Below are 12186 nucleotides of genomic sequence, written 5' to 3' on the forward strand. Positions count from 1 at the left end.
AATTTAAAATGTAGCCCCAAAATATTACTTTTGGCCCCCCTCCTCCAAAAATATTTTCAAATTGACCCAATAGAGCCAAAAATTAAAACTATCTACTTTGCCCGATTGCCCCATGAATAACCAAAAAAAACCTCTAATCAAATCAAACCCAGTTGTCCCAAGAATAATAAGAATAACCTCTAGATAAACCAAAAAAAAAAATAGAACATTAATCCAATCTAAACAAACCCAATAACACAAATAACCTTAAGATTAAACAAAATTCCAGTCTAAACCAAAAAGTATACACAATATGATCACAAATTTGAAATAACAAAACAGAAATCACAAATCCCCAATTTTACCCATTAAAACATTTCCCCCTCTGTCTCACTCTATAGCTCTCATTCTTAAATGCTTCCACACACCAATCCTAACCAGCTACATGGTTTGGTTCGTCTGCTCCTTTGGCTTGCGCATCTCCACCTCTCTAATCTAGTCCACTGTTTACACTCACACACAAGTTGATTTGGTTAAGGTATGGACTCATGGATTTCTCTTCTCTTATCTCTCTCATGTTTTGGTGTAGTGTGACTTTAGATAAGACATTGGGAATGTGATTGTGAATATATTTTCTTTGTTTCACTGTTTGTTTGGTTTATCTCCAGACATGTGTTTTGGTTAAGTGCGAGTTGTGGGTTGTGATCGTGTGATTTGGAACCAATATATTATTAACATTATTTTATTGTCTTGTGGGGGCATGGAAGCATGATGTAGAATGTGCTAGAATATTGAATAGCACCATACATGTTAATAATGATTTGTGACCGTTGATTGGAGTCTAAAGGTTTAGAGAACTACCATTTGGAAATTATTAAAATTAGTTTGTTTGATTTGTCAATTAATTATTAAAATTGAGTGAAGAATTAAGACCACTAATTTTACATTAAGAATAAATTATCCTAAATTTACAATTCAGGAAATATCTAGTGTGGATGTCCTAAATTTTGAAAATCCTCAAACAAAATTTCAAAAAAATCACCTCCGATAAAATTGGTATTAGTTTATTGCAATATGATCTTTAATTGTGCCAACAAATATTAGATTGTAATGTTAATTAAGGTGATAAAATTTGAAAATTTCTCAAACTTTTTTGGTTTATACTTTGACCCCTCTAATAAGCTCGAATCTTGGTTCTGTCCATAGGCTTACAAAACTGATGTATCAAAATTTTGAAAGGAATTTAAAAAAAAAAAAAAAAATTATAATGAGGTATAAATGTATGAAGCTTGCAAAGTTGAGGCATCCGCATCAACAAAAAGTAAAATACTTTCATTTATATATATATATATATATAAAAGTAATAGATTACTCAAAACTAAAAGCAATAAAGTTGAACTGGGCGAACAACTCAAGAACTAGAAAAAGAAGTGCAGAGGAAACGCACGAGGAAGAAGAAGATGGAAATGACAGGTGTGATGGGGTGCGTTCCTTCAGTTGTCGGGTTGATTCAGGCCAATCCTTCTGCTTCTGGTATGTTTTCAATACCGGACGAAACTCAACGAAATGGACCCGAGGCTGGAACAACGAACCGTTTCGCGCCTCTAAACGCACCGTTCCATGATATTGGTTTGGTTGGAAGAGTTATATATGTCGGTGTATGTATATATATTTCTGTTTTTGTCTCAAATGATTCGCTTTTAAATTAAATTAAATTTAACACGAGGACTTCAAAATTCAGCCAAACAGATTAAATTATTTTACATTACTACAACAACAATTAATCTCAAGTCCCAACCAAGGTTTCTATCTCTCTCTCTCTCTCTCTCTCTCTCATCCTTTTCCATAATATTCTTATTGAAATCAAACAGTGTTAATTCGACTAGATACATTATCAACAACGATCCACAATGTTCATATTTCTGTCACTTTTTAGAAATTTGTATTGTTTACAAAACTTGAAGAGTATCTGATAGTTAGTACACTCGTTTTACAAAATAAAATGTCACATGTTGTCTTTCTTTCTTTCTTTTTTTCGTTTTATTTATTTATTTTTGAAGGCGAGTATGCAACGTGAATATATACAATTCAATTTAAAAAATAAGTTTTGGGTTTTGGTGACTTCTTTTTCTTTTTCTTTTTTTGGTTAAACAAGCATGTAAATATTAACTAGGGAACAATAAGTCTATTGATTTTTCGTTTGTTAATTTTTATTTTATAGTAGTTGGAAACTGGCTTAGAAGACTAGAATGAATTGCAACAATAAATTGGAACTCTTAACTGGCAGTCTGGCACAGTAAAAATGGTTATTAATTCCAGGGAGTTTTCTTGATTTTTCTTTGCTACAATTATAAATCCCACATTTCCTTTCTTTAGCCAGGTTCAGGTGTCGTTTCAAGTATAAGCAGAATTGTATCTTCTTCTCTATCTCAAGTTTGGATTTGGTAGATTTTTTTTTTTTTTTTTTTGGAGAGGCTGATTCCTGGACACGAACATGTGACCTATCTCTTTTGATAAAAGGCACTAATTAATTTCTCCTAAAACTTTTTAATGCATAGGTTACAAATTTAAATCTAATCCAAACCATAGGTAGATTACATAATTTCTCCTCGGTTTGTATTTGGTTTCTCTGCAGCCTTTGAATTATTTTGAATTGCATGCCTAAGCATTTCTATCATCATTAGGTATTTTGATGAGGACAAGTTAATTTAAAAAAAAAAAAAAATAGAGAAGGAAAATAATAATAGAGAATTACATTTTTAATCATTTTAGTTCCGTTTGTTGCTCTTCTACATATAATTTTTTACCCTACTTTGTCTTTCAAATTGTACTTTTCGATTTATACTGCTTTCTTTCCTTGCCCTCCAAGTCTTGTTGGTCTGTCTCCTGCTAATCTTATATACTGAGAGGTGAGGACATATCCATGTATGTGTATGGATGAGCTTTATTTAGCGGAATCCTAAATTTATATAATTTGAGCTGTGTATCGCAGGTTTCATAATTTTGGTGAACAGCCTAAACAGTATTTTAAACATTCATTGTAAAGCTCAAATGGGTTGTCATTGTCATCTTCTTCTTCCGCTGCTGTTAATTTTAGTTTCATATTCAATGAAGTGCAAGTCATGGAGTTGGTTCTCTTCTTCTGGTACAAAGGATCATTCTGGCCTTGCTGAATTCTCCATGGAAGGTTTTAATGATCAGAAGGGAACCAGGCTAGTGGAAAGTGCTAAAAACAAATTGGTTGCTACAAACTCTTGTTGGCAAAATGCTTACCAGAATCTCTTTTCCGGATGCTCAGAGATTATTGCTGTGGATGAGAAGCGGTCTAGATTTGCTTGGCATCTTAGTGATTGCTTTCAAAAGGACTCTGGGAGGCAACCTTTTCCTTCTTGTGACCTGAAATTTGCCATTGCTAAATGCTTAAAGGGCTTGAGTGAAGATGAGTACCAGGTTTATCTTGCATTTTATCTTGAAACTAACTCCATCTGCCATCAGTTACAGTTAAGTATTATTTCTTCACATATTTTGAATTGCTTCTTTTCCTTGTCTAAGAGAACCTAAACGGAGTTTTTTTTTTTTTTTTTTCCTTGTGCAATTTGCAGGACTCACACATTCAAGCAACAAACAGAGAGATTAGTAAATGAACTGAAAATTTCAGCCCAACTGGCTGAAGACAAATTAGAAATTATAGAAGGAAAAACAGAATCTCTATTGCAGAACTCGAATGAAATTCATGACTCTTTAAATTCCATTGATACTCGAATCCAACAAGTAGCTCTAACAACAAAGAATGTAGGAGGTCATATAGATGTCATTCTCAAGCATTCAGAAGTTTTATATGAGCAATCAAAGGAGCTTGCAGCTTCTCAATCAGAGCTGCAAGAAGGACAAGTGGAAATGAGGAGAAATTTGGTGGACTGGATGACAATGCTTAAAGATTCTTACAATATTTTGGGCCAAGAAATAGATAATTTAAGAAATGAAGCTATCGAAATAGAGAAGGGGATAACTAAAGTTGGAGATGCAATGTCTATAAAGATGGAAAATCTACAAAGCAAAGCAGATGACATTGGGAATATGGCAGTTATTTCCTTAGATAAGCAGCAACAACTTTTGGATGAGCAATCCATGGCACTTGAGGGTCTTCAAATTTTAACTAAATTTCAATCTGAAGAACTAGAAGAGAGCAGGTAAAATAGGAAACTAAATGATAAAGTAAATTAAAACCAAGAATATCAATAAATAATTTTCTAATACTAATGAATTACAGGAGTACTCTGCAACATTTTGCCGAATATAGCCACAAACAACAGGAAGAGCTTCTTCGGCAGCAAGAACAGCTTCAAAGAGTTCATGACCACCTGATGGAAAATTCAAAGTCTATTTTAGTAGCTCAGGTTAGCATTTTCTTCTGAGCCTTACTAATTTTTTTTTCATAAAGTGATTGCTTGGATTAGTGTTCATTTTTTTGACTAAATATCTCTATCTCTGCTTTTAGGAATCTTTTGAATCAAAGCAAGCAAGCATGTTTATTGTTTTAGATAATCTGTTTGCTTTGCACAATGCCATGCTGCTTGAATCGCGAGTAATTAAAGCTTTCTTTGTGTACTGTATATCAATTTTGATAATCTATATGTTCACTAGCACAAAGCAAACGTACAAAGTCAGGCCCAGGCTATATATCGGTATCTCTACTACTTTACCTCCTTTTCGTTCTTTTTAATTTGGGAACCTATATTACCATAAAATTATTTTTTTTTGCAGGGCTTTGCGCTACATTTGTAATAGAAGTTGCAATACTTCAGCTTGCAACAAATGAGAATATTGAACGAAGATCATGGATAATAAATTTGACCAGGTCGCTCTTTGTGCTTCTTGCTTCAATCCAGATTCTACATGCCATATGCACATACAGGTATTTTAAAATGAAGAATAAAATAGTATTTAGGTAAGAGAATGCATTTATAGATTCAGATTTAATTTAGGGCTTTGTGAATCATGCAGAGACTTTGAAGTGCTGAACCATCAGATGCTTCTAACATTAATTGAGAAGATCAATGGCTTGGATAGACACAAGGAATTGTCATGGGACATGGATAGTGATGAAAACTGGTCTACATGGATTGACTCTGACTTACCAGAAGATGTAAACAATTTTGAGGACCCTGACTGTATACTTCCAGAGGAAGTTGGAGAAAATTCAATCATGACCACTTCAATTACAAGAAAATATAATCTCCGCCACAGATAGACTTCATTGAGAATTTTCTTAGTGTTAGTACTAGTTTCCAACAAACTTTTACGTTATGATGTACTTTCAGCTTAACACTGTATGTATGTATTGGTTTCTTGGTTTTTTAAACTCATTTGTTCAATAGAAAATTTATGATTCTACTTGTTTGACGGGGGAAATATAGTGTTTAAAAATTTAGCTAAACTATTTGTTTATTCCTTCTCTTACCTAACATATTTTCATATTACTATTGTGGGTGGGTGCATGGTTTACAATGAGAATGCATGAAATAAAAATTCTTTGAAAAACTTTCATATATGTAAAACTTGAAAATTAATAAGCAATGGATCCATTCTATTAGTAAGGTCCACCTATATTTTTAGATCAATACAGTGCAGTCTCTTGTGCAATCCCAAATGAGTTGCACATTGTACATTCTCTTGCTCCTATTGTAAATAAATTTAGAGGTATAAATGGTCACAAAAAGTTAACTAAGTTACAGTTTGTCTACATTAGTTATATAATTATAAGCATGTTGAATTGGAGACTGATTAAGCCCATTGTACTTGAATGTAGAGTAGTTGGGTCCTTGTAGTGAACCCAAAGTTCACATAACATTCTGCTCTTCTAGGGAAACTACTCTATTCAGAGCAATCTACTCTCTGTCAGTGTAACCAATATGACCATAATTATGTAATCCTCATTTATATTCAGTATTATGTTTTTCTATTTTACATTGTATATCAATTCAGGACAAACTGCCAATGAACTCTGGCTGAAGTGGCACTCCTTCCTCCCTTAATAAAGAAAGGGATGAAATGTGAGTACGTGGCTTGAAGACACATTAGGTGTGTGTGTAATTTACCATCAAATATATATATATATATATATATATTTGTTTAGGACAAACCTAAGGTATATCATTCTTTGTTATAATGGGTTCATGCAGTATTTTTTTGTTGTTGATAATTTACTCAGATGATTATGGGATGATGATGATGATTGTATTAGAGCAATTCGACGCTATTTTATGCTTGAAAATTTAGTTTCTAGCACAGAGATGGTATTGGTTTTGGTGGGTTGTAGGAACAGGATGAATTAGAATTTAAATATAAAAAATACAAATAATTATGCTTTCTTACTATGGTCTGTTCACCAGTAGTCCTTACAAGAGCAGGCTCCTCCCCTGAAATGGTGGAAACGGTTTGTATCTCTTAAAACAATCACCCTCCCAGTGGCACTTGAAACAATCTTCATCCAGGTGTGACAATCCACACAAACACGAAGGTTCTTTGTAATTCTAATTGGCACTCCGGCAGAACTGTGAATTAGTGAAAATACAGTTGCTAGTCGTTCACTATGCCCACAAAGCCAAATTGATTTTGTTTCTTCGTTTACATCATGAAGTACAACACCAGTATTAGGGACATATCCAATTTCTTCCATAGCATCCATCAGTTGATTCCAAACCTTCTTATACTCGGCAGAATTACGAAATTCAAAACCTCCACCTGCCACAAAAGTGTGAATTCTATTCTTTATTTGTACCCAACTGCACCCTGCCTCTTTCGTCATTCCCCTTCTTTCCATCATGTCTCTAACTATCTTGACATTATCCCACATTCCTGCATTCGCATAAATGTTTGAGAGCAGCACATAATTTCCAGGATTGTTAGGTTCAAGCTCAAACAACTGCTCTGCAATAGCCTCACCTAGAGAAACATTGCCATGGAGCCGGCATGAATTGAGTAATGATCCCCATACGCTGCCAATTGGCTTCATAGGCATGAATTTCACTACCTCTAGTGCCTCCTTGATTCTCCCAGCTCTACCCAACATATCTACCAAACAAGCATAATGCTCTACACTTGGTGACAACCCATAATTCTTCTTCATTTCATTGAACAATCTTTGTCCCTCACCAGTAAGCCCTGCATGACTACAACCCGACAGTAAGGCAATAAACGTTACTGCATCTGGTCTAATACCAGACTCAACCAGCTCATTAAAAATCTCCATTGCCTTTTGTAGACACCCATTGACAGCATACCCTGTCAGCATGGTATTCCATGAAGTCAAATCTTTGCTCTGCATTCCATCAAACACTCTCCTGGAGTAATCTGTTGCTCCACATTTTGCATACATGTCCACAAGTGAGTTTAGTACTGGGACATCAGGTTTTCTAGTGGACTTCACAATCTGGGCATGTATCTCTTTCCCACTATTAAGCGCAGTCAGTTGGGAACAAATCGGTAAGACTGTTGTAAGAGTAACCCAACTGAATCCAATCCCCTCTCCTTGCATCCTCCTAAAAGTGTCCAGTGATTCAAACACTTGTTTTCGGTGAACAAAACCTGCAATCAAAGAATTCCAAGAAACAACGTTCTGTTGAGGCATTTCTTCGAACACCCTTAGTACCTCATCAAAACACCCACACTCAGTATACAACCTTAAAAGAGCATTATTCACTACTTGATCTGGTTCTTCATTACACTTGATGATCTGGGCATGGACCGCTTTACCAACCCGCAGTTCACATAAATCTGCACAAGCCTTCAAGGCCATCGAAAATGCAAAATTACCCGGTTGAACTAACCTGGACAACATGCCACAATATATAAGTAAAGCTTCTTTTGAATACCCATTTTTTGAAAATCCAATAGCCATTGCCACCCAGACGGATTCGGGTACAAGTTCATGTTCAAGTCCATCCTCGAACACACCAAGGGCCTCATCAATTAGGCCGCAAACTGAGAAAAGCGTGATGAACTTGGTTTTTATGGTGGGGTTCTTGAGAAGATCATAATTGCCTTTATCTCTAGAGAGGAGAAGGTGCAAGTAGAGCCTTTGGCCATGTTCTAAGGATTTCCTAGAGATACAGGAGTGGAGGAAAAGAGAGTAGGCCTCAAGATCTGGCTCAGACGCCACAGGTTTGGACGGTGAGGATTCGATTACACGAAGGGCCTCATCTAGTTTTCCTGCTTTAGTCAGAGATTTGAGGGTTGAGTTTAGAGGTCTTTTGTTTTTGTGAGCCTTGGGTGTTGAAGTGACCGTTATGTTAGTTGTTACGGTTATGTTAGTTGATAGAGAAATGGCGGGAATCATTATCAGACTGTCTGGCTACTACTTTCTATGTTTAGCACCGGATGTAAAGAAAAGCTTTTCTAGTACTATGGCTCTAATAGAGTTAACAAACGCCGCACAATTCACAACTGCCAGTGCCCAATTGCTCTACCAGCTATGATATTCCTTTGGATACTGGGACAACTTATGAGATGATAGTAGCAAAATCTTTTAGAGCTAAGGTATATCGAGGCTGAGATTTGTAATGAACACATCCAATACGTGATCAATTCACACTACAGTCGTTTCTGTGTACCTTTAATCCTAGCACTGTTCCCGATTTTTTTTTTTTTTTTTTTTAATTCAATGATTTAGTGCTACTTCATTCTATGATTTATAGAGCCGGGATAAAAGTGCAAACTTTACGTACCAAGTATGAACTTTTAAAAGTGAAAACTTTGTAGACTGGGTATGACATTTTTATGACTTCATTCCCTGGCTATGATTTATAGATATTAGCAGACACCCAGATGTCTTCATCTTCATGATGTGCTGTGTGTCATGGAGTTGTTGCGCATTGTGGTCACTAAGTGTTTGAGTCTCAAAGACTAATTCATATAGTAAGCTAGTAGCTGCACCTGCACTGGGAATAAAAAGATCTTCCTGCAGGAGTTGGCTTCAATTTATGACACAATTTGTTCAGTACGAGCTGATTACTCGATGTTGAATATTACCCTAATGTGAAATGAATAATACTCGCTTGTGGGGTGTTGCAAGCAGAAAATTGTGTAACATTGGAAGCTGAAAACATTATACATCATTGAGAGCTACAAAAACATTATACATACATATATATATATATATATATATAAGCTTTGACTTTATATAGTATATGGTCTCATACTTAATGCCTGCTACATGATTGGGTAGAAAATGTTCACTCAGCACTAGAAAATTTACAAATTAATGGGTTTGCAGCCAAGATCAATGGATTTCTTCACTGCATCCATCACTAACTGCGTCTTTCTACTAATCCCAGGCCATTTACTATCAGGGCGAAACTTGGATTTTCTAATGCCCTCAACTTGTCTTGCTAGCTCTTGAACCATCAAAGCCTCTTGAGGAAGCTGAGAAGTGACGCAAACTTCCTCAGGCTTCACACTCCACCCAATATGGAGATCGAGAAACTTAAGAGTCCAATGTGAAGTCAAAAGAAGCAGAATGCTCTTGATATGGGATTATGAAGTCCTTGACATGCAAGGATCCTTTGGAAGCACAAATGGCCAAGTCCATGGATGAGTGGGAGAGGAAGGAGCAATGAATTGTTGCAACTGTCGTGTCGGGTTGATCCCAATGAAGAGAAGCCGTGCATGACAAGATGACTCCAGCTAAGTTCCTGGTAACATCAGGCAGAGCAGTTACTGTAGTTGGCAATTGGTAGTCCTTAGCCCACAAGATGGCTCCAATGCAGTACCAGGCTGAGTCTCCAAGCGCACCAAGAGCGTCCAAGTCTGGTTTCACTCTTATGTTGCTCTCTAGAAATTCTGGGGTCGCTGACGAAGTTGATTGGCTGTGGATCTAACACTCAAAGAGGAACATATGCAGAACCAGAAGAAAATATAACTGTGAGTTTCAATTTATATATCATCAACAACAACAATTCGAAACACAGCATTATCATCACCAACAACCAGAAGTGGAATTTGGAGCTGGATTTGTAGTGACACAATTCACAAATTACTCCTTTCTTTAGAATCAGAATAAAATGGAGACAAAATTGTTCAAACAAATTTAATTGCATTTCGCTCCCATGCATGAAATTTGAATGCTTTTTTAAAAAAAAAAAAAAATTTAATACATACATACATACATACATACATATATATATATAATTAAAATTTTGCTATGTAAAAAATTTATTTCACAACTTATTGATGAAACCATTTGTGAATGGTGAACAATCATTTTTATATGCCACTAGATACATCACTTTTATCTTCTATATATATATGCCACTAGGTATAATTAGGTGAACTGTGAAAAAATTTGTAAAATAAGTTGTGTCACTGGACTTATTCTTAATTGATTTTTTTTTTTTTTTGAAAATCTATTCTTATTGATATATGGTAGTGTTTATTACGCATATGATAACTTCCACATCTTTACACACTAGAGAAAAAGTTACTTGTGCCACAATAAAAAGTTCAAGATCCTAATAAATTCAGCTGTACATGTGCTGCCATGTTAAGCACTAAAAACCATACTGATTAAAGAAGAAAAGCAAAAGCTCACAAAGTTAAGTTGTCCAGAGTAATTAGAGAGCAAGTCTTTCATTTTGGCAGTCCTAGGATGATGCAGCCACATGCTCCCATCCATGAACTGTACACCGTTGGATTCGCATGCTTCCAATATCTGGTCAAGCTCTGCCACATCAAGAGCCGTCGGTTTTTCCAAAAGCAAATGCTTCTTTTTACAGGCAGCCAAGACTGCCCAGTGTACGTGAAGGCTAGTGGGTAGTGGCATATACACTGCATCCACACATGGATCGTCGAGTACCTGATCATAGCTCCCATAGATTTTCACGTTCTCGGGTAAACCATTTGTGGCCGCAAAGTTCTTAGCCTTTTCGATCGAACGGCTGGCTATGGCGTAGAGGATTGAATTGGGAGCTAAATCTATGGCTCTAGCCACTTTCCTAGCTATCTTCGCGCATCCTATGATACCAAAACGTACTGGGTTTTCAGACATTTTTTTTTTTTTTTTAAGGTTCTGAAAATTCTGCTTTGGATTATGGATGATGGGGTTTGCAGCGTTTGCTCTCTGGTTCTGGAGGGACTTTCCCTTTAGTATGTGGATTAGTGGATAGGAAAGCCACCCACAAGGATGATAAAGGCAATAGAGGCCTTTTACAACCTCTTTTAGATTAAATGGCAAGAATGCCCTCCTATATTACCAAAGGCCATCCACGTGTGTTTGTGTTGGGGAAAATTAAAGATAAAAGTATATGTTATTTCTGAAACAGTAACTCAGCATTCATACGATGTTTTCTAGGTCCAACCCAAAATCATCTCTTATTCTAGTTGCTTCCAAACCCCAAAGCCGGAAGCTGTCTTGCCACTTCCAACATCTGATATCACAAGTAAGTTTTTTTCTCTTTTTCTATTTATTTTTTGTATTTTTCACATCTAATTTTTTTTTTTTTCTTACCGAAAATAAAAGGGTCTATCTTTTTATGATGTTGGATTTGGCACCATAATTTGTCTTATTTTTATAACCACATCTTCCCTGAAATGGTTTTATTCTGTTATGGAATGAGAATACCAGATGTTGCAAGATTTGTATGATAATGAATTTGGCTTTGCAGGTATGTTATGGGGTGAGATTTGGGTGTTTTTGTTTAGGAAAGAATTTGGGGGTGGGGTTTGGAATTATGGGTTTGGGGTTTATTTGTTGTCATTGTTTTAATTTGTATCTTATATTATTATCAATGTCTATAACTTTACATGGATTGGGCTGCATAGATTAATTTTGATGGGCTGCCTAGATTAATTTTGATGGTTCCTTGTAGCTAATTTATGATACTATTCATCTTGTGAGTTTGGGGTTTAATAACTGATAAGGATAATTTTGCAATATTAGCACTTACCCATGATAAGGCGTAAAGCAACATTCTAAACCAACCCATCGATCTTGTGTCCGCTAACACGTGACAACAGTAAGAGTCTACAAAGCTGACGGGATCAACTTGGGACAGAGATGGAAAGTTGATGCCGCTAAAGATAAAGGAATGCACGAGACTGACGGTTCTGACATAACCCTAACTTGATCTCCACGCATGCGTGTATAAGGAAATTTCTTGTGTCCCATGCCCAGTGTTAATCAAAAAGACTCCTACAAGGAAAAGATTCCAC

General features: G+C 35.9%; 2 protein-coding genes and 1 pseudogene across 4 annotated transcripts; 1 reads left to right on the forward strand and 2 right to left on the reverse strand.

Annotated features, from left to right (window-relative positions):
* The first annotated feature begins 3030 nt into the window (after positions 1 to 3030).
* Positions 3031 to 5428, forward strand: LOC126714122 (protein GAMETE EXPRESSED 1-like). The gene is made up of 6 exons (XM_050414125.1): positions 3031 to 3479; positions 3582 to 4169; positions 4250 to 4376; positions 4478 to 4664; positions 4744 to 4894; positions 4984 to 5428. The coding sequence occupies exons 1-6, from the start codon at positions 3031 to 3033 to the stop codon at positions 5228 to 5230; spliced, it is 1749 nt and encodes a 582-aa protein (XP_050270082.1). The 3' UTR covers positions 5231 to 5428.
* Positions 3191 to 8825, reverse strand: LOC126714121 (pentatricopeptide repeat-containing protein At3g14330-like). 3 transcript variants are annotated; one of them, XM_050414123.1, is made up of 2 exons: positions 6355 to 8825; positions 3191 to 3375 (listed from the first exon to the last, which is right to left on the reverse strand). In XM_050414123.1, exon 1 carries the CDS (start codon positions 8315 to 8317, stop codon positions 6365 to 6367), a length of 1953 nt encoding a protein of 650 aa, XP_050270080.1. In that variant the 5' UTR covers positions 8318 to 8825; the 3' UTR covers positions 3191 to 3375; positions 6355 to 6364. The 3 variants fall into 3 exon arrangements, with proteins under 3 accessions (XP_050270080.1, XP_050270081.1, XP_050270079.1); XM_050414124.1 differs by lacking the exon at positions 3191 to 3375 and adding an exon at positions 4163 to 4340; XM_050414122.1 differs by lacking the exon at positions 3191 to 3375 and adding an exon at positions 4728 to 4871.
* A 270-nt stretch (positions 8826 to 9095) lies between these two features.
* LOC126714123 (uncharacterized oxidoreductase At4g09670-like) lies at positions 9096 to 11153 on the reverse strand (annotated as a pseudogene).
* Between the last annotated feature and the right edge of the window lie 1033 nt (positions 11154 to 12186).

The sequence above is a fragment of the Quercus robur genome, chromosome 2, assembly GCF_932294415.1.
Source record: "Quercus robur chromosome 2, dhQueRobu3.1, whole genome shotgun sequence".
Lineage (NCBI taxonomy): Eukaryota > Viridiplantae > Streptophyta > Magnoliopsida > Fagales > Fagaceae > Quercus > Quercus robur.